Here is a 22,410-nt window from a genome sequence, read left to right on the forward strand (position 1 = left end):
AAGAGATCAAAATTGTTTAAAAAGAAACTAAACCACTCTCAAACAACTATAATAATAAAAAATAAATCTTATTTCTATTGTTAAGCGACCTAGACGTTTATTGGATAATCTTCCGCTTACAGTTATAACGGCTGTGTAACATCAAGGAAACACAAATACAAAAACCCTGAAGGTTATTTACACTTGTTGTTTTTTCAGTATGCTGTTATAACTAATAGTGAATATGACAATAGTGTTTATATAATAAATATGTAAGATTTATAACGAATATTATATGTCAAAATTAATAAACTAATTATTAATTCCATAAGTGATCATGGAAGCATAATGTTACAGATGTAGATATAAATTCAGTGGTGTATGCTTGTTTGGTACAGATAACGTTATCTATGAGTCTTATCGCGAGGTACCAATGGCATTGGAGTAGGCCTGGAAAGAGGGCGTACTGATTCATTTCATGAACATATGTTTTTATTTGATTAATTGTAAATAGAAATTATTAAAATTAATTATTATACAAATTTTATGATATCTTGGAAACGTACAGAGGAAGTAACAAATCACTTTTGCATATATGATCAACCTACCCACTTCTGCATTAATTGTTCAAACACCCTTCTGATTAATTGAATGGCTTTTTTTATTTTCTCTACAAGAACACTTAATTATATAAGAATGTCCTTGATAAGGAATAATTCTTTGTGTAGTCGTTATTTCAAGAATTTCCGGTCGCAAGGAACAAGTCAGCGCTCTCACCATTGCATCCGGTCCTTGTGTTTTAACTGGGAATGGCCAACAAGAATCTGCCTAGTTTGAAAACTTCCTTTAGTGATTGCACTTTTTTAAAAATTATTCTCTTTATTTATTTGTGATGAAAACCTTTGAAAAGGTCGGATTTAAAAATAAGACTCCATAGACCCAAGGGTGTTCAAGTATAAAAAAAAAAATGAAAACAAATTTGAAACTGATTTGTAGCACACAATATTAAATCTACAAGCAAGACGTTGACTATATTTGTAATTGAGAAGTTTTCTATCAAATATTAGTTTATCAACTTCTGAGAAGTCAACATTTTTCTTAACAAATTAAAATTCTTCTACTTTCAAATAGCTGTTACAAATCACATTTTTACAAAAAACAAAAAACTTATATTAATTTAATTTACCTTATATGTTTCCATAATAATTGTTAAATAATAATGGATCCATTAACTTTTGATAGAAAACTCCTCAATTATGTAAAGCTTGTGAGCTGCTTTTTGATAAACGATTTTATCAAATTTTATTTATATATGATGAGTCCACTAAAAGCAAAATTGGTACTTGTTTATATAAATACAAAAGCGAACATTAACTACCTACCAATGTTCTTTAATATATTAAGCATTTAAATTATATCTTTTCTACTATCTACTATTTAAAAAAGTTCAATAATTAAATAATTAGGGTGAAGCTACTATTGATTGAAATAGGAAATGATCATGAAATAACATTTTTAGTTTCTTTTTTAATGTATGGAATAATATTTGTTTAAAAATTAAAAAAACCGCGACAATTTCCTATTCTCTTTTTTTCCCATTTGGGCAATGAAATAATGATATATTTTTTAAAAACAATTTTAGACCAAACTCGTTTCTCTAAATCATAGGCTTAGTATTTTTGTAAAACAACAAAAGTTGAGTTTTCTTCTTACTGTTGTAGACTCCTCAATTTTATTCCATGATAATGCACTTCTTGGTGAATCATTTCTTCAAACATACCAGCAGTATTTCTACACCAGCTTAAAGTTTTCTGATGTGGTAAAGATATATACAATAAGATAAGTAGCTGAACTTGAAGAAATAAGATATTCTTATGAATATTCTTACTCTAAATGTAAACAATTAGAAACGGAAATCCCCATGAATATTTCCTCATTGTACAAGAAACGGACAAAAAATGGGCAATTCGCTTAGAAAATATTCTAGTTAGATGTTCTGTACCTCCTTGTTTATGCAACATGAATACTAACAAGGTTAACATAAAAAAAAAACTCGTCCTTAGAGTAAAGAAAGTGCAAATAAATACATTATTTCACCTTTTTGTTTACCGAAATGAGTTCCGAAGATGCCCAGTATTTTTCCCCCTCTTTTGAACTGTTTGTGTGATTTTTTTAATCTTATGAAAAGATGCACATATTTATAATAAATTGCTATATGGTTGAACTCATTCCTTGGGGCTGGGAGAATATATTTTTATCACATGTATCATAAATGTGTATCACATATATATTTCATGTGATACACACTATGTGTGTATGATTAGGGCTAGCAAATAAAACATGACTGAATGAAATCCAAATCTGTACAATTACTTAAATAAACAATGTTTTTAATTTCCTCTTCGTACAGTCTCTATAAGTTTAAAAGAAAATAAATTCCTATAACATAATTTTAAAGGGTTTTTTTTTTTGGCAAAAACTTCTTAACGATATGATATATTTTTATTTTCCCTACTTTTTTTGGATTTGAACTTTTTCCTTCTCTGTTACGATTTTTTTTGGACACATTTTATTCAATTCCAACTTCCAAGGTGACATTGACATTAATATAAAATTTAAAGGTACTTTTGAGTTTTAATACGACTTTAGTTATTTGAATTCATTTATTAATTTTCAACCACTGGTGTTTCCAAATAATTGGGGAAGGTTGTCAACTACCGCGGACTCTCTCCTTTCTTGATCTCTTTCGGTTACATCTCTGTTCATTTTTTTTTTTTTAATCCAAGATAGCGAAAAGTGGGATTTAGACACAGATTGTCCAAAAGGAGGAAAATCAATTTTAAATCTTAGATTTTGGATATCTCGAAATGAAAAATGGTTAGTCGTTTAGGGAAATAGTAATAATAATTATCATCAACTATAAATTATTTTACTAGCTCATATATCTTAATTAATCTCTAATTTTTGTTTTGAAAATACAAAAACTAATTTCACATTATTAAACCAAATGAAAAAAATTTCAATAATTTACACTATGTGATTCGATGTATATAAGAAACACAATCTCAATATACTCAGGGCAGTATAAAAACCTTTTCTGCTTTCCAGTTTCTGCCTCCGACTCCTACGCTATTAGAGCGTTCATGGTTGCGTGAAGCCGTTCGCATGGACTGATGCATGCCACGTGGGTCATCATTAGAATAACCTCTAAGTCATCATGTCTTGCTAAAAACATCTAGAGTAGTTTAAATAATCCACAGGCCATTACGTTCTTCCTCTCCGGTCTATTATATGATTAACATTAAATTAATATGATTTTACAGGAAAATGATAATGTAAATAACATTAGTGGGGCGAAAATAAAAAATTAAAATTTATTATAACGTTGAACTATCATAAAAAAATTTCTCCATCGTCAACAGAATCGCTATAAAAATAATAACATGTTAAAAGGTTTCATATGCTCATATATCGGACATTTATGAAGATAGGGAACAAATAATACGTATTTGCGTTAGCCCAAATCTACTAAAAAAAATAATTCATATATATATATATATATATATATATATACCCACACATACATCGTATATTAATACCAATTACTTTTGAAGTCAAGAAATCGAATAAAATGTGATAAAAAAATCCGCAACAGGACGCGCGACACAAATTTAAACTATTCCTAATGTTCCTAATTTCAGTTGATTTATCTTTTTCCGAGGCATATATTCCACACCATACGTAATTTTCAAAAGTCATAAGACATTCCTCCAAAGTGGAGGATGTAAGTGGTCACGTTTTGTATAAGTAGAGACAAGTAAAAAATACAATAGTTTTGTCCATTTTGGTTAATTGTTTTCAATAATAAACGTTTGCAATCGACCAAAAAAAATAATAACCACTCAAATTTTGAGATATTACATTTTAAAATACTTATAATCCAAAAGCAAGCCAGTTATTTAGTCGAAACCTTACTGCTCTACAACTAATAAAGATTTTTAAATCAGAGTCTAAAAGGAATGGCCGACTTTTATCGCCCCTTGAAAATCAGCTCCCTCCTTAAAATAGCCAGTTATATTAGCACAGGACTAACGAAAGATAAAATATTCACTATAGGAAAAAAAACCCAGCTAATAACAAATACCCTGGGGGTAATAAGGAGACTCGACTGGGGATCAATGGAGATCCCATTCCTTATTAATGGGTGGTACTCCACGCCACGCGAGCTCTGTCCCTTTACTATGAAGAAGAAAAGAAATGAAATCCCCAGGGTCATCCATTGTTCCTAAATAGTCCTTATTGAAAGATAATGGGAGTGGACTTTTGTTAGAATTAAATTAAGGACTCAGGTGAAAATATCAATTTGAAAAAAAGGCTTATAAGGAAACGATTTAGGATAAAATTAAGCGCTTTGGTCTCAAACTGTCATGAATAATGTGAAAAAAAAATAGATAGTTTGACCATATAATTCTTATTAAATAAATCAAATTGTATCTTTGTATAGTCTCAACACTTTTTAATACATCAATAGTCCAACGTTTCGGACAATTCGACGTTTCGCCAAAATTTAAAATTGTTTTGCAGGCTATTCTGCCCAGGTCATTAATTATAAGTCGAACACACCCTATTCTTTTAAAACTTTTAATTTTCAATTAATCCACAGTATCACTATCATACATACAAACTATATATAAAAAATTATATTTAAAATATTATTCTTAATAGAACTCATAACTCAAGTATGATTACAAAGGCATTATATTGTGAAAATTGTTTGATAATAATATTATTGATAGAAATATAGCAGCTTCACTAAAATTGTATAATACCCTGAATGAACAGAAAAATATTTAATTTTCTACGGAAAATATTAAAAAAAAAAAATTCACCAATTTTTCACATCTTTATTCCTTTTTTAATCCTCGACAACGTTTCGGGCTCTTTTTCCCATTACCCAGTTCTTATTATTGATGTGTAGAGATTTATTACTGAAGATAAGAAGTCATTTTTAAAAATTCTAATTTTTTTTTATTAACCAGCTATTTTTTTTTTCTATTTTAAAATTTGCCTTTTTCAACAAACTTCCCCAATCTTATGACCACTCACTTATCCAAATTTCTTAGAAATAAAATGAGGGAAGAGCATTGAAAAAGGCCAATATTATTTTTTAAAAAAAGCAGCAGCTTAATAAACAATTTTATATTCTGTTGGGAATATATAAAGATGACTTTTTATCTTTAATCACTAATGTCCACAAATTAACAATAAAACTGAATAATCGGTAAAAGAACCCGAAACAGGTGTAAAAAAGGGTGAAAATTAATTTCCTGAAAATAAATATAATAAAGTTCAACAAATAAACTATTTGGATTTTAGTTGTAACAGTAAAACTAATAATTTATATTTTAAGTATAAAAAAAATAAGGTGTTTTGATTAATTTTTTTTTAATACAAAAATTGAAAATTTCTTTCGTAAAATAAGATATTGGTGCCAGCAATAACGAAATACAGGCAAAGTATTCGAAATTAATCAGGAGTAACAAATGCAGCTATAATTATAAATAATTTTTATTTTCTGGATTTGTATATTTCTTCATTTTTTAAATGTTTAAGACAATTATATTTTTAATATTACATTCAGATCATTATGAAATTTATAATTATACAACTTTAACTTAGAGTACTGTCGTAGGTGATTTGTAATAAATCAGGATTAATAATTCATCCCCCTTATACTGCACTAACCACCTCAGCGTTTAGATTTAACGATACTATTACGCACTTACCCCACATTTCTTATTCTAAAAAAATAAATAAATATAACTGTTCCTCAAGTGACCAATGTAAAATCTGTTGAAGGAGTTTCTACAGTTCTCATCGAAAATACGATCAATGAATTATGGGACAGATTGGATCTTCTATAGGTTATCAATTACTGTGCGTTGGTTTGAAAAAAATTTTGGAGTTGTTTTTCATAAATTTTAAAATTGCCGAAACCTCCCTAATTTTAATAAAATTTAGTAGTCATGTTATCGAAAAAGCGAGCAATAAATTATTTTTTGAGAGCAAATCAATAAAATAGCTTCTCTCAAACCTAAAATGAAAACATAACCTACCAGGTAACTGATTATATTTTAGCAGAACTATGTAGACCAAATTTTCTGTTTTGAGTATAAGACATCTCGATCAGTGCCTCGGTCCCACCCCATAAAAGATTGCCACGGTATTTATTTTATATTAACTTTTTAAACAAATTGTATCTTCCCCTTCTTTGTTATTTATCTTCTACAATAATTTAAAGATAGACCGCCCGTTTCAAATTTTTCATATTCGAGAAAATATCTCAGTTTAAACACCAGCCGAGTTTACACAGCATTGTTACTCCCATGACTTACTGAGAAATTTACTTTTCTGTCCTAAGTGGCTATGCATGCCTTATCGAACCTCTGAGGAGCCATGATTTTTCGAGGAAATAGGATTATGAGAGGAGATAAATAGGTTCAAGTTATCAATGGAGTGAACGATGGGCGATGTCATCTCCTATCTTATCTGACCATATGCGGGTACCTCAAGGGCTGTTGTTAGGACCTTTTTGTAATAGATAACTGTTTTCCTCTATCTTTGGTTATTCACTCTTTTTTTTTTCCTAGTAAAAATAAATGCGTTTAATAATCAGACAGTATCATTGATCCGATTCTTAGGAATTATACAATACGTAGTTTTCCATGTAACTTTAACAAAAAATTATAATAATTTATCATTATTTCATTACGCGAAAATATTAAAATAGGAAGCGTCTCTAAGAGTTTAGATAAGAAAAATATGCATGCGTACGTAATTGCATTAGTAATACAAATTGAAAAGGATACAATATAATGAAAATTTTATAGATTTAAACTTAATAAAGACATCAAGAGATCAAACTATCTCCAGTGACAGTTGAAAGGTGGAAGATTGTAGATACATTGACTCTATCGGACTTAATCGGGATGCAAGACGTGACTTGTATGTACAGACCGGGACAAGAGTCAATCCCATCGGACCTGGAGTAGCTACAAGTGCCAACAAGGGATTGTATGTTCTATTGTATTGAACAATTTAATATAATCTGAGATTGTTTTGTCTACTAAGTATGAAAGTTAGAACTAATTATTGAATTAATCACTTGAAAAATTTCTTTTGGAATAACTTTTTGTGTAAAAGTCTTAAAAATTAATATATCACTGTAAAATTTTGTGAAATTTTTTTGCGCAATGTTTGAAAATCAACATAACTGTACTTGAAAACGCCTTCCTTGGCTATTTTTTTGGTACTATTATGTCTAGTAAAACCATTTTTGAGTCAGTCAATTTCACGAAGTTTACAGTTGTCATTGTTCTTTTGGACCAGCGATATGTACCATCGTTTTTGATGTTTTTCTTTAATGTCATGAACATAAATGCCATGAGATCTATCGCCATGGTATCAGAAGCATGCGTTGTGGTAGCATATCTTTGAGAGTTCCTAATATCCGAAATAATCAAATGAACAACTTGGTCAGTAATCCAATTAAGAAAGAAGAAAAAATTGATACGGTGCGTGCATCATACAACTTTCACTTATTATAATAATTCTTAGTTCAAGAGTTCCTCGAAATGAAAATAACTAATATCCTCATTGTTTCTGCAAGGAATACAACAGTTTAGCAAAAGATGATGAAGTCGTAAACACGCGAAAGCGATCGGAAGAAATCGGGTTTGGTTTTCAGATTTAAACTTCTGTCTCAATTTTTTCTTTTTAAATTATTGATAAAATAATTTAATATTCGGTATTTATCCATTATTTATTATCGATAACAATGAGGACTAATTATTTCAAAAAAGGAAATTAAAGATTTATAAAACAATTCCTCATTTAAACCCTGTTATGTTAACTGTAAATGTTTCAATGAAAATGAGACCTATTTGATGTTTAATTGTACATCGATTTTCTGGTTTTTAACAAAATCGTTGGAACCGTTTTTTAAGAAAATTCTAAAATGTGTAAAATCGATTCTCTAGAGTGGCTTCCGGTTAGTCGGTTTGAGCGAAAATGTTACTGTGACATGCCAAACATACAATGGACAATTTTGAACCAAATTAGAATTCAAGGTGTGTACTCGACCATTTTCTGCAATAAAGCGACCATACTTCGTTGCTAATAATTAGTGAAAACCCGCATAAACACACATACTAAGTGAATTTTCCTTTATAAAAAGAAAACTACCTAAACCCTCGACAGAGTATGCAGCATGTAAAACAATCGAGTCCAACAGACGTCCCGTGAGAATCTGCCTCACGCTCTGTTTCCCAGTATAATTCGGTTCCATTCTCATTGTGCGGAGCCACTGGGGGCATCCGAGTAGAAAACTCAACTCACGCGTGCTCTACCATCCTAGGTCATATCTTCCATCACATCCCAGGAGATGAGGTTATTGTTATCACTGGTCTCTCCATTATCTTCCAATGGTTCCCGGTAATAGAAACAGGAAAGGAACACGAGGAAACAACCTCATATAAGCTTCAAAAATGGTTTTGCAAAGAAAGGATAAAACACTAACATAAATATCATGACATAAAAAGACACAAAAAATGCTTTAAGAAGTTTTCATATACAGTTACAAAGGTTCTTCTGAATACACTCATGATGGAATGTTTTTAACAGGTAGTAAATGGTCTTGATTTTTTTTTTTTTTTTTTAATCAAAAATGCATTCAATTTAAAAAAAGGAATAAATTCGACTAACTTGCCAACCAACGGTTGCATCCTAACCGATATTAGCTTCATTACCATTGAATAGCCCATGGTCAGCAGTTGATTCAATTATCAATTTCACAACCAAAACCCAAGGATATCTAAGAGCTTCCCGTTAACTAACTTTCCTAATTCCCCAAGCTTCAAATCTACAGTACAATTCCATAATTTGTCGAAAGAACCGTACGAAGAAAGCCACCAAGATTTGAAACATTAGCGAAACCCTTACATTGAGTTGATTTTATGAAAACCATATAAAAGCCTCAACTGTCAGAATATGAAAATATATCCCCGAAGATTAACGCATTATAGGAAATAGAAAACGAGGCATTGAATAAGAAAAAAAATCTTCAGTTCTTTACGAAGCCCAATAAACCAGAAAAAGCAATAAACTTCCTCAATTGGAAGTGAATAGATTGAAATAATTGCATGGTTATAACGGTACGCTCAAGATGGCCGACATGCGACCAAACTTAAGCGGAATAAAATGTGGTATTACTGCCTACACGTCGGTGGACAGGAATGTGCAGGCGGTGACGTCCTAGTCCTCATTGGCGGTTACTCAACTGATATTAACTCTCACAAACCTGGAGAAAGGGTTTCAACCTATGTTTTAATGTCAATAAAGGTTTGCAGAAACGATAACAATTAGTTATTACATAAACCAATGAAATGGCAACGGTAAGCACTTAGTGCAAATATTTAAGTATCCCAAACTGTAACAGAAAAATTAATAAAAGTTAAGTTAGGGGCTTCGTATTCATAGATTGGAACTTTAGCATGTAAGTACTGGCGTAACGAGAAGTACTCAGGGCCAAGGCGAAATTATAGACGTCGCCCATTTGTCTAACAGGCAGGAGGGCGAGGAAATTATCCAAAATATAAATTAGTAACTCATAATTATCTAATATTTTGTTTCCTTAAACATAGCATAATTATTGTTATTTCTAGTATTTTTGAAAATATTTTTAAGAAAAAGGATATTCCTTGGAATCCTGGTACCCATACATATATACGTTATTCCAAGATAAGAGTTGTACAAGATGTTTTTATTATTAATATACCAAATAATCAATATGGCGCAACTGACAATAACCGAATTAGTATATAGCATCGACACGAATAATTTAAATTTCAAAAAGCAGTCATATCTTCGAAAATTAAGATTTTTCGGAAAAAATAAAAACTAGATTTTTGTTGAACAATAAGATGTAATTCAATTTTTTAAAAAAATATAATTTAACTAATGCGAGCACCTTAAATCACAGTAAATATTTTATAATGATAATAAATTGACTAAAAGAGTGTTTTTTTACTACTACAAATGATACTTTGTTGAAGGAAGTACTATGCTACTTCATTATTAATCGTTAAGGTCTGCGATATCGATTAAAATGCTAATTGATTCCCGAATCGCTTGTAATTCAGTCTGAACCACTTTTTTCTTTAACTTTTTAATTATTTCCAAATAATTATCAGCAGACCTTAGTAAATTTTAAATATTACACAAACAAAACGAAGCTGCGGACAATCCAACAATAACAATCTACTCCACACAATTGCAACAGATGCGGTTTAAGAAACGTGCAAGCCAGCTGTCGTGGACAATAGACCTCTTCGATGTTTTTTGCCATCTTCCTTTTAAAATCTCTTCCAGAGGGACCGAGTAAGCCCAGCCTCACACATGTGCCCTATACGTCTTTTGTTGTGTATTCGGCTCGTACCTTCAAGGGCCTCTTCCCGATCCTTGTCACTCAAATAATAGTTAACGGCCTCTCTTCTAAGAACATCTGAAACGGTGAGGCGTTATTAATACAAAAAATGAAACTGATAAAAAAATAAATTTTGATAGGATCATAAAACATGTTTCTGTGCACCTTCTATATTTCTTTTTAAATAACCATCCGATTTTTATATTTCTTTCCATAGCATTTGGAAAAAAGGTTTACTGTGGAATCGCATGTTCTCCGACAGCGATCCTCTTGTCAATATGTTTAATTAAATATTACTTTCACGTGTATAATATTTCTCGAATAATTTATCCGAATTCGTTTGACAATTGGGAAAATTACTAAAAGCTAAAGTGATATAGTTACACAAGTAGTCAAGTAAAGGAAATTCTACTTTACGTCGAGACGTATTCTAAGTAAAACAGAAACTAAGTAAATAATTCATAAGGAATCGATATATGGGCTGGCAAGACGTTAGAGATGAGCGCGCCACTGGTGAACGTCAAACGCCTCCCGCCGAGTTCCAGACTTGTTATCATTCTAATCTTATTACTCACAAAAACAGTCTCACTTCATTTGACTAACTAATAGGCGCCACCGGCCCATTGTGCCCTTAAGGTCAACAGCCACTCGAGCATCTTGTGGGTGACACGACTATTGACGATAGATTTGTTGGAAATATATTGTGATTTCAGGATTTATGAATAAATTAAATCCTTTAAAACGCCCCTTCCCCTTATTTATAATTAATTTTGAAAAAAAAATAGACCTCAAGATTTTCTAGAAAATTTCTAACATATCAGAGTATATAAAGAAAATGGTATTTCCATTGCCAGTACATTTTATAATTTACTAGCAGGTCGGGCAATACTATTAAATTTGATGATGAATACAGATTGAATGAACGAAATTAAAAGTTTGATATCAATTGTATTTATTTAAAATTAAACATTTAGATATACATTATTTTTATGATTTAGCAACATAAACTACTTTTGCATATACAATGTTTTTTCCAATGCCAATTGCCATATATACAATGTCAAAAGCTCAAAATACATCACAGACATTTTTTTCTTATACTTCAGAAAGAGGCAAATCGATGGACATATATTAGCCATGAAAAAATGTATAATTTTTTAGTACGCGCCAAAAATTCTTTATTTTGGTAATATTTTTTTTTTTACCGGAGAAATCAGATGAGCATATAACCTTCCTCGAAAAATACTGAACATTTAGCAAAAAATCCCATGACAATCGGATTTTTTTAAAAACAATTATATATCCACTCTGCTATATTGTATTCTTTAATTTAAAAAATTGCCAAATAGTTGAAAAAGATTAAAATCCTTAAAACATAACAGCATAACATTTCTAACACAATACGGAAAAAAATACAAACTTTTTTTTTTACTATTTATTTTATTCACAACTGTAAATAATATTTTACAACCAGCGAATGAGATGTGTAGAAAAAAAACAATGTCATGAAGGCATGAAGGTTAAAGTCATCCAATGATGCCTCTCCATTAAAATTGAAATTTAAGAGGTCCCTATCCCTTTTCCAGCTCTTTCGTAAACGTCTAGTATCTGGTAAGTCTCGTGTTGATAGTCCTTGAATCAGAGGGTTAGTGTGTATTGGAAATGTGATATAGTGATTTAATGGTTGTTTGTAAGTAGGGAGTTCGTAAGTCTTTGTGTACGTTCTTGTTACTACAGATGTATGGGGGAGCGCGCTAATGATCAGAAAATACAAACTAAAAATTAAATACCACCTCTACAAACCGATCTTATCCTCTAAGCAGGACAAATAAAGTAAGATAAATTTCAGGAAAAAAAAATTAATTCCCAGAATCAAACCAGTTGTTCAAACATACCATATAACGAAAAATATATTTTTCATATTATATTATTTTGATGAATATAAGTAAAAAAAATTTTTTTGTTTCAGATTTCGGATTCTGAGAAGGATATTATGTCCTCGGTTGTATACTGTATACACCATAAGGAAGGATGTAAATGGAGCGATCAGCTTAAAAAGCTTAAGGTAAATATTTATATTATTATTAATACTATAAGTATTTTTTTTAAAAAAATATGAAGGAATGTTGCTAAAGTGAGGCTTTGTATTAAAATCTAAATAACATAAAAAAGGGACATTGATTCCAAAATTTAGCAATAAATTACTGGAAACATATATAACTTCTACATGCGACGTTTGCGTATTTATTGTAACAATTGATTAAAATTAAATGAAAGATGTATAAACCTATTTAATACAATGCAGATTTGTAATATATGAATATAAATGAGTTTAACCAGAACACCAATAATGTAAGACATACACTAATTTATCGAACACAGTGCCTTATAGCCTTGAAGCAATACACCTGTGCATAATTCCCCCTCTTCTAGATCTTGCTATAACTCCTGGAACAACAGTTTCCAGGAACAAATAGCTGTTTCAGTACAATGGAAAAATATAAACGACCCGAAAGTACAATATTATTAATTATTTAAACAGGACGTGAATCACTTTAACATATGATTAAAAAAAAAAACTTGTTTATATCCCTATAAAAGCTTTTTATATCACTTTTCATTAGTTATAACATGAATAGAAGCTAAAAAATGAAAATAGTACAAACAAAATAAAATCAATTAACTATTTAACTAAATCAGAATTATAAAATTAAACAAATAATTATATTTGTCTAATCTTCTTACACTCTAATTAAATTTCAAACAAATAACAAAATTTTTTCTTTCAATTAATATTTATATTTAATTTAATGAGTAAACGGAACATATCGAAGAATGCTAACCAAAAAATACAGTCCCAAACAAACATACAAGTATTTAAGTATGCAATAGGTTCTTTCGTACTGAAGAAACAACCTACAGTAAACCTACCACACAGACGAGTTGGCATGCCACAACTCCGCAGGAGTAAACAGAAATAAAACTGAAACTATAAATACTGATCTTTACTGCCCTGTTTTGGAACTTCGGAACACATGCTCATAATAACACTAAGGTTAAAATAACTACATACACAACTGTAAAACAAAACAAGAAGTAATTTGTTGAACAATGAAATTAAATAGCGCTCTGAACTAAGAAATAGACGAAGTTTTTAAACTTAAATAAACATTAAGTTTTACTTTTACATTAAATATTAATTATACTGATTTAAGTTAATTTGATTAAAATAAAAAAAGTTTTTTTTTTAACGATTCCGTATGTTTTTTGTGGAGCTGAATCCGAATTTCAGGTTAGCCACTCCGAAAACTAAAACTGCCGGTTTTATTTAAAAAAACCTTAACATTGGAATTTTATTACAACTCGAAAACCTGAGCATTTTTGTAATATAAACATTCCACAGGAAATAGAAGCAAACATTTTTTACAAAACGAGTTATTTCATTAACTGAAATTGTACAATAAACAAAAATTCCGAATAATTAGGTTGCTTTTTTCCCCCATATTTTCATAATTAATCCAGTGGTCGGCCAGGTAGCAAACCTGAAATAACGATTTATTGACCATATTTTAAAAAGTATTTTAAGCATGTTTGAGCGGAATTCACGCTTTTGTTTTTTAGTTTCTCGAATAATTCGTAAACTATGCATCATGCATCTCCTGGAACATTCCAGATGCTTATTTAAATAATTAAATTGTCTAATAAGCAAAACTGATAATTATAAAATAATTCTAACAAAAATTAAAACTGATTACTAAAATACATTTTTACTAGATTAAAACCTAAACTGGTGTTAGTTTTTACTAAAATATTTTTTAAGATGGTAATACTTTTCCACAAAACTACTTTTTTATATTTCCTGCTCAACTAGTTATGGAAACAATACCTTGGAAGTTGGTTATTAGTACATACCACCCAGGTATCCATTTTTGTCACTAGATCTAGACAGGAAATAAAAAAAAAAAACTTAAGATACCACTAAGTTAGCGTAGGTTAATAATAGTTAAGATGAATTAAGAATCTAAGACATTAATAATTTTTAGGCACACCTAAATACATGCAAGTATGACACTATGCCTTGCACCAATCTTTGTGGCGCCCAGATACCTCGTGTTCTGATGGAAGACCATTTAAGGTACACATGCCCTTCACGGACTGAGACCTGCGAGTTTTGCGGTTCTGAATTGAGTGGACCTGCTTTGGATTCGCACCCTGGTAGCTGCCCAAAAGAACCACTTTACTGTGAGAACAAGTGCGGTATCAGGGTACAACGAAGGCATCTACCCAGGCATAAGGCAACTGAATGTACCAAAAGACTAGTCCCATGCAGGTGAGAATATTTTTAACGAAATAGATCAAAACAATTAATCTTAACATTAGTCAATAATAATCATAGTTACAAAAAGATGAAATGAATTGATGTTTGGAAAATATTTTGAACTGTTAAGGAAATAAGTATCAATAAAGTTAAATAATAAATTGAATATACACAAACACTATTTTTTAAGGAGATTAATGAATCAACTTATCACTTGTAACAATCTTTCTTTGACATTTGCCTAATTAAATTTTATCTAATTACAGGCATTGTGGTGCAAGTTTTGTGAGCGACACATTAAACATCCATCACAGTAAATGCTCCCGCCTACCAGTCCCTTGCCCAAATCGTTGCCAAATGTCACCAATAGCCAGAGAAGAACTTGAAACACATCTTAAAGAACAGTGTTCATCACCTTTAACACCCTGTTCATTCAAGGATGCTGGATGTAGATTCAAGGTAAGAAATAAATTACAATCACAATTTGACTTTTTTTTTTATTAAAAAAAGAGATGTAGGCCTTATGGTAAAGTATATAATTTTCTAAAAAATGTTTTTTGAAACAGGGACTTCGCGGAGGAAGCATGGAAAGGCATTTAGAAGAAAATACCCAACAACATTTAGCCCTAATGTGCAGTCTTGTGTCAAGGCAACAGCATCAAATTTCAAGCCTGAAAAGTGCCCTATCTAGACTGTCTTTAAACACATCAGGTATTTTTCTTGTAAATAACTTGGATAGAGTTTAAGAATATTGAAAAAAAAAAATTAACTATCACGTCAAAATAAATACCTATTTAGTTTTTATACCAGAGGTTTACATTTTTTTTTCTACTTTGCAGGAACCTTGGTTTGGAGGATTAATGATTTCTTAGCTAAAATGACAGAGGCACAATCAAAAGAAGGCATGGAACTAGTCTCTCCAACATGGTACACTTCACAGTTTGGTTACAAACTTCAGGCATCCCTTTTCTTAAATGGAAATGGAACTGGTGAAGGAACCCACTTATCACTTTACATAAAATTGCTTCCAGGAGAATACGATGCACTCCTCAAATGGCCATTTTCACATTCAGTAGCTTTTACCTTGTTCGACCAAAGTGAAAAGGTAATTATTATTATTTTATCTTATTTACTTAAATAAATACTTAAAAAATTGGTACTTCTGTCACAATTAAATAAAATATGTTAATTAAATAACATTGTTTAGCTGTTTCATATACGCTAACCTAAATAATTTAGAACATTTTTAATAAATGAATTAAAACATTTTATTATTAATTGATTGAAATTAAAGCGATTAAAAATACAAAAAAACTTCATAATACAAATATTTTAAGAACATTTGATTAAGAAAATTTTCTCTTTTTCAGGCATGCAATGTAGTAGAAAGTTTTGTTCCTGACCCTACATGGGAAAATTTTCAAAGACCCAGCAAGGAACCTGATACCCTTGGCTTTGGTTTTCCACGATTCATTTCTCACGAGATCCTACAAAAGCGAGGATTTGTAAGAGATGACACCATATTTATCAGGATTAAAGTTGACCCAAGCAAAATTGTTGCAGTCTAACTGTGAAAAGCAGCACATTTGTCAATTTATTATAAAAAAATATAGTCAAAAAGAAATGTCAGCAACATATTAGTTTTAAATTATATGACTGAATAACGTTATTAGCATATAATTAGGGCTAATTTTAAATTCAGAAAAATAGATTTTGAAATGAAAAAAAATATTGCTAGATGATAGCAAAACCTTAGTGCAATTTGAAAATAAGGAAATAATTATATTTCTTCCAAATAACAAATAAAATGTATATATTTTCTTTGTTATTGCATCTAAATTAAAGTTATCTGAAAAAGAAAAAAATTATGTAAATTTTACAAAAAAAAAAAAAAGATAATTTATTTATTTTGTGTTGTTGACAATGTATATTATTTATAGTTTTAGCAACAAATACCATATCAATACTGTGTGTATATAAGATCTCATCAATTAGTTTATGGTTAGAGCACCATTTTTTTTTAATTATTTAAAAGAATTAAGACACTTAATATTCCAAATGTATTTATAGTTATTAATTACCAAAGTTTATAATTATATAACGAACTTGATAGTCACCAAGTGATATATGTATATTCTATGTTATACGACTGTGTATATTATATTGATGTAAATAGTTATTGTTTAAATGTGATTATAATGATTAGATTTCTTACCAAGATATATAGTAATTATTTTTGTTGCTCCTCATCCCAAAAAAATACAAGAGCCTAATTAGCATTACTGATTAATAAAATCTAAGATGAATTTATTTATTTTAAGACAGCATTTCAGTACAATTACACAGCAATAGATAGAGACCAGATTTATATGCAGTAAAAAACTGCCAAAATATAGGACAAAAAATGTAAAATATGCTGAAACAGAGATATTTAACAAGTCAATTTTTTTTTATGCATTAAAATATTCAAATTGAAAACAAAAATATTCTCTGCTTGAAGGAGTAATAAGAAAGTAATAAACTAAAGGAATAAGACATAAACATTAAGTTTGAGTAAATTTTTTCATGCCATTTTGCTAGACTCCCATTTTGCAAGACTCTCCTCCTCTCTATAATAGATTCCTTGTCCAGTGAACATTTCATTTTTATTCATAACTTGTATTTGTTACTATGGAGCATATTTTCAGAGGTCCACATATTGTAAATTAAAGTTAAGGTTATATTAATAGTTCCAAATAAAAAAAAAATGTCTATCTGTGAAACGAAGACAACCTGGGCCGAAAAAAAAGTTATCAACCATAAATTATTTATCATAATTTAGTGGAAATGAACACCTTTAAAAACTAAACCACAAAATCTATACAAATAAAAATGTAATTTTTTCAAAATTTTCAGTGTCATCCTGAGAAGTTTCTTAGCTATTCAAATCCGATTTATCCGTAGGAAAAAAAGTTATGATAAAAATTAATCAGTAATTACATATAACTCAAAATGTATACATTTTTTCATATAATGTTTATGAGACAATACGACAAGTCTTGAAATTACTTAAGCAAAGAAAAAAAATTTAACAAGTATTAGCGAAGATATAGCAATATTGTTTACAATGGTAAATTATAATGAACATAGCAATGAAAGATTTTAGATCTGATAGGAAATCAGAATTTACTCAAAGCAAAAATATATTTTTAAATTATTTAGGAATTTGTAAATAGCTATTCCTCTTTGATATTAGTGAAAAAGGAAACAATATCAGAAATGTGTGGAAATACATAGATCAAGCAAATATAAGTTATGCTCTGGATGACAAGAGGAGTGGGGGTATGCTCTCGCTCTCACTGTTCTAGGCACTAACCAAAAATCTATTGACTTTTAAAAAATAACACACAGTATGTTTTGCTTTACGATCATCCTGCCCTACCAAAAATGAATCTGTTTGCACAGGAATGTTTTATTTGCTTGTGGTCAAGTGGCTATCTGGGTTTTTTCAATTCACTGATATTAATAAAGAGATTTTTTTTAAATGCCAAAATAATTACAAAAATATAAATTTATGCTTATCTATTAACAGATTGGAAATCTATGATTCCCTCTATAAATGAGACGAAAAGTAAATAAATAACATTTATCACCCAATAGAAATCTCTGGAATAGTGGATAATTTTCAGGAAATGCAAATATAAAAAATACTGATCTATGTATATGTTAGACATTTTTTCATTAAATTACAAACCTAAAATTAATAGAGAAATTAAATGTATCATCCTGAATAAAGCCATATTCCCCCTGGTAACCTGATACATTACTTGTGACGTTTGTTCATTAACACTAGCTCAGTAAGCACCCTCTAAAAATATCCAATAGTTGGAATCTAAATAATGCTAGCGAGTCGTGTAGTTTTTCATATAGGGGCTGATTGGAATTAACTAATTTCCCTGTTTTCAACTTATTACTTGCCACTAAAGACTTAAGAAGTATCTCCATACTTTCAAACTGAATGCAAATTATAGCAATGTAAGCAGTTCCTCATCTTTGGCTACAACTGTAATATTAATGCCATACTTAATGAAAAAATTAACCAACAAAGTATGTAGTTTGTAGTAGAATACTGATCAATCCTGACTGATAATCAAATAGTGCACAACAGTTTAAACAATATATTTAGCACATTTTATTACTTAAAATAATTTATTATTAGCAATAAATAACTATGAAATTATAGCTGAATGTATAATAATGGTAATTGACTGTAGATAGTCATACAAATATATTTACATTATAAAATGTAGATGGTCCAGGTGCAGTCAAAAAGCAATTTATATTATATTATAATATTTATAGTGAGTCAACGTTTTACTCCACTTTTCAGGGCTAAAAAATACAAGATACCTGCAATGTGGGACAAAACGTTGGGTCATAATAAATGGATTAATTACTATTTGTGTTCTTTTGACCGCACCCTGACCATCTTCTCTACATTACACACAGTCCACCAACAATCTTCCAATATTTGCGTTAATAACAAACCACCAAAAATAAGAAAAAATAATTTAGAAATGGAATTCAAATCAAAATAAATTTAACATTGAGGATGGGTAAAAAATCAATTAATACATTAAAAAATCATATATTAAAATTAAATATAACAGTTACACTAGCTAAAAATAAATTATAAACTTTTAAAATAACAACAAACTTAATTATAATGAAACAGAAAGGAAAATGGAAATTCTTAAGAATTATTACATGATGCATACAATAGAAAAAGAAAAAAATCATAACTAGAAGAAATTTATAACTCCATTTATCAATAATTAATTATGATACAATGCATAATTCAATTTAATATACAATATATTTCAATATGAAACAGTAAAAATATTTTATCTTTTTATTTTGAAGTCACATTTTCCTTAAAATTTTAATAAGTTACGAAGTATGATTTAACAATAATATACTTTAATTAAATAAATTATACTAATAGTATGGAGATCTAGAAGCAGCTTTCAGAATGCATGACTAAAAAGAGGAATGATAGAAGAATAAAATATATAAACTATCTAATTTGTAGTCTTGAACACAATACAATGTTAATAACTATGTGATTAACAATGAAACTCATTTATTAATTTAATGAAAACATAGATGAACTAAAATAAATCATATGACATAATTAGTTTAAAGATGGACTTGGTATTTTTAAGAGTATAAACATAAAGTTAAGATAACATACAACAGAATAGTGGTTAGATAGCAAATTAAAATCCATTCTTATATACAATTTCATGGTTTAGTTCTAGTTTATTGTGTGTGTGTATTTATTTACTTATTAAATTGATGTTATAATATGATGGATAATATCTTTAAATTAAAGTGATGAGGTCAACACATATGAAATCCTCAGGTTTATCCCTCAATCCAATGAGTGGCTAAGTACCCCCTTTACGGAGGGAGGTATGCCCCAGGAGGGTCTAACATTTCTGGAGATGATCCACTGCTGATATAACAAAATAAATAAATCACCTACCATAGGAGGCCTCTAAATTAAGCCAGAGAGTTTAAAGTCCAGTTGATCCTCCAATAGAATCTTTCTTATCTTGCCTTTAAAAAATTTACTTATAACATGCATTGGTTGATGTACAATGACATTACAATCTCTCAAGGGGATCGTAACACCAAAAATAATAGAGGGAATCTTACCTTCCTCATTTGCCCTCTTATCCCAGATATAAAGCCTTCTTTATCTTATCTTGAATGGAAAATATATACTAATAGTGAGTGAAGCAATCTTTGAAAAACTTTACTAATATCGAGCTATATTGTATTGCAGCTGGAATCATGTCAAATTGCTTCCCTTTCAGGTCTTCTTAAATTTGGTGATACAAAATGAAGTCACTAAGAGGTAGGTTGTGACTGTAGGGTGGCTGCTGAATACTTTTTTCTCTGTGTTCAATACCAAATGAATGATTCACAAAGAGCTTGTTCCTGCCAGACAGACTGCCATAGGTTAATCTGGAGTATTTGATCATTTGAAGGATTGAGGCTACCGAGTGATCAAAGACCACTGGTTCCTAAACCATAACAATGCACCCTCTCAAAGGTGGCTAGCCACAGCTGAAGTTTCAGATAAGATCAATGGGGTTAAGATCTAGCTTTGAACTTTTTTTTCCACTACCTCGAAACTGCTCTAACAATTTTGATTAAACCTATCAATAGTCTTTTGAAACAAATTAAATTTTAAAGCTGGTCTGGGAAGATAGAAGAGTGATAGGTGTTTGTAGATGAAAGTTTAAAAAAAATTAGAATGTTTTGACATGATACAAAACTATCGTCAAACCATTGGACCCATTTGGGAGTATAAAATTTAATATAGAAAACTGTACTGTCCAAGTGCCCACCAGTCAAATATAACATTGACAACTAGGAATAAATAAATGGTTAATGAAACATTTTGACAAGGATCACTGGATTAGTTCAGTCAACTACAAAAAATTTGTGTACTTTAAAACAAGATAATTAAAAATTAATATTCTCTGGATAAAAAACAAAAGATGGATCCAAAAATTAGGGTCTCTTTTAGAAAAAAAAATTAGTTTATGTCCCTCTTTACAATGTCTAGAGCAAGATTAGAATTAAATCGCATTGAAATCTCAAAACATCCCAGTACAAAACAAAATATTGTTCAAGGCTGGTTTTAGAAATAAATCAATTTTCAAAGCACTTCCATTAATATTTAGGGTCATTTCAGAAAATAAAATAACTACAACTATGTTTTCATCAACATGAATCATCTCAATTAAAAAAAAAAAAAAACTGTCTGAGTACACTTTGGAAATAAACAATTCAAATTATAAACCCCATCCCAAACTATTTTCTTTTATCTTTCTTCTCAATTGTTCTTTTATTTAACAGATATATAGCAAATTAAATTCCTTTCTTATATACAATTTCATGTTTTAGTTCTAGTTTATCACATACGTATTGTAGAAGAAGGTATTACAAACTTCAAAAATTTTGAATACAAGTTTTAAACGGATATGTATATTTTAAGGTTCCTAGTCAATAACACCAAGTCTTATAAAATGCTCTGAGTGTGAGTGTTACCAGCCTAGCTCAAAAACAAAGAGTTGAACAAGAATGAAATTGAACATTTAAGGAAAGTATAAGCCTAGGTTGTTACGCATACAACGCGAAGAAAGGAAGTCACGACTTTAATATCTAACACTAGTTCAACAAAAGTTAATTGTATATCCCACCCTTTCCTATTCATTATATTTTAATATCATACTATAAAAAAAAATCATTATATAGACAACTGCATACACAGCTTTTTGTTTAATAGGGTTAAATACACTTAAATAAAAAAAAAAAAAACGAATTTAATACATACCCATAAATGAGATCTCTATTATTAAATAATCATCTCACTGAGATCTTCTAAAACTACTTGAGAGACGAGAGGGTCCTGCAGAACCAGAAAATGACTCACTCAGCATTGTACTTGCATCATTTAAACTATGTCCAGAAGAAGCCTAAAATAAATAAATAAAATATATAACATTTATACATAATAATATTACTGTAATGAAACTAAGAGAATAAACTTCAATAAATTTAAATAATTTTTAGA

The 22,410-nt window shown here is 29.6% G+C and overlaps 2 protein-coding genes across 6 annotated transcripts in view; one reads left to right on the forward strand and one right to left on the reverse strand.

The window, feature by feature from the left end:
• Positions 1-17,000, forward strand: part of Traf4 (TNF receptor associated factor 4) — an 18,694-nt gene extending 1,694 nt beyond the window's left edge. The window contains exons 2-7 of the mRNA XM_014421305.3: positions 12,432-12,527; positions 14,506-14,792; positions 15,047-15,239; positions 15,347-15,491; positions 15,620-15,885; positions 16,151-17,000. Of these exons, the coding sequence (XP_014276791.1) occupies positions 12,432-12,527; positions 14,506-14,792; positions 15,047-15,239; positions 15,347-15,491; positions 15,620-15,885; positions 16,151-16,348 (1,185 nt within the window). The 3' untranslated portion in view covers positions 16,349-17,000. The remainder of the gene's footprint in view (positions 1-12,431; positions 12,528-14,505; positions 14,793-15,046; positions 15,240-15,346; positions 15,492-15,619; positions 15,886-16,150) is intronic.
• Positions 1-22,410, reverse strand: part of Psf2 (DNA replication complex GINS protein PSF2-like protein) — a 38,436-nt gene that overhangs the window by 13,655 nt on the left and 2,371 nt on the right. The window contains exons 4-5 of one of the 5 annotated variants that reach the window (XM_014421307.3): positions 22,171-22,312; positions 10,152-10,540 (exon numbers count right to left, since the gene is read on the reverse strand). In XM_014421307.3, the coding sequence (XP_014276793.1) occupies positions 22,205-22,312 (108 nt within the window). In that variant the 3' untranslated portion in view covers positions 10,152-10,540; positions 22,171-22,204. Of the gene's footprint in view, positions 1-10,151; positions 10,541-16,140; positions 16,268-19,036; positions 19,800-19,843; positions 20,766-22,170; positions 22,313-22,410 lie in introns of those variants that run through there. The other 4 variants (XM_067050969.1, XM_014421308.3, XM_014421309.3 and 1 more) reach the window with 4 other exon arrangements.

Source organism: Halyomorpha halys, unplaced genomic scaffold (assembly GCF_000696795.3).
Source record: "Halyomorpha halys isolate HHAL.00 unplaced genomic scaffold, Hhal_1.1 Scaffold312.1, whole genome shotgun sequence".
Classification (NCBI taxonomy): Eukaryota; Metazoa; Arthropoda; class Insecta; order Hemiptera; family Pentatomidae; genus Halyomorpha; species Halyomorpha halys.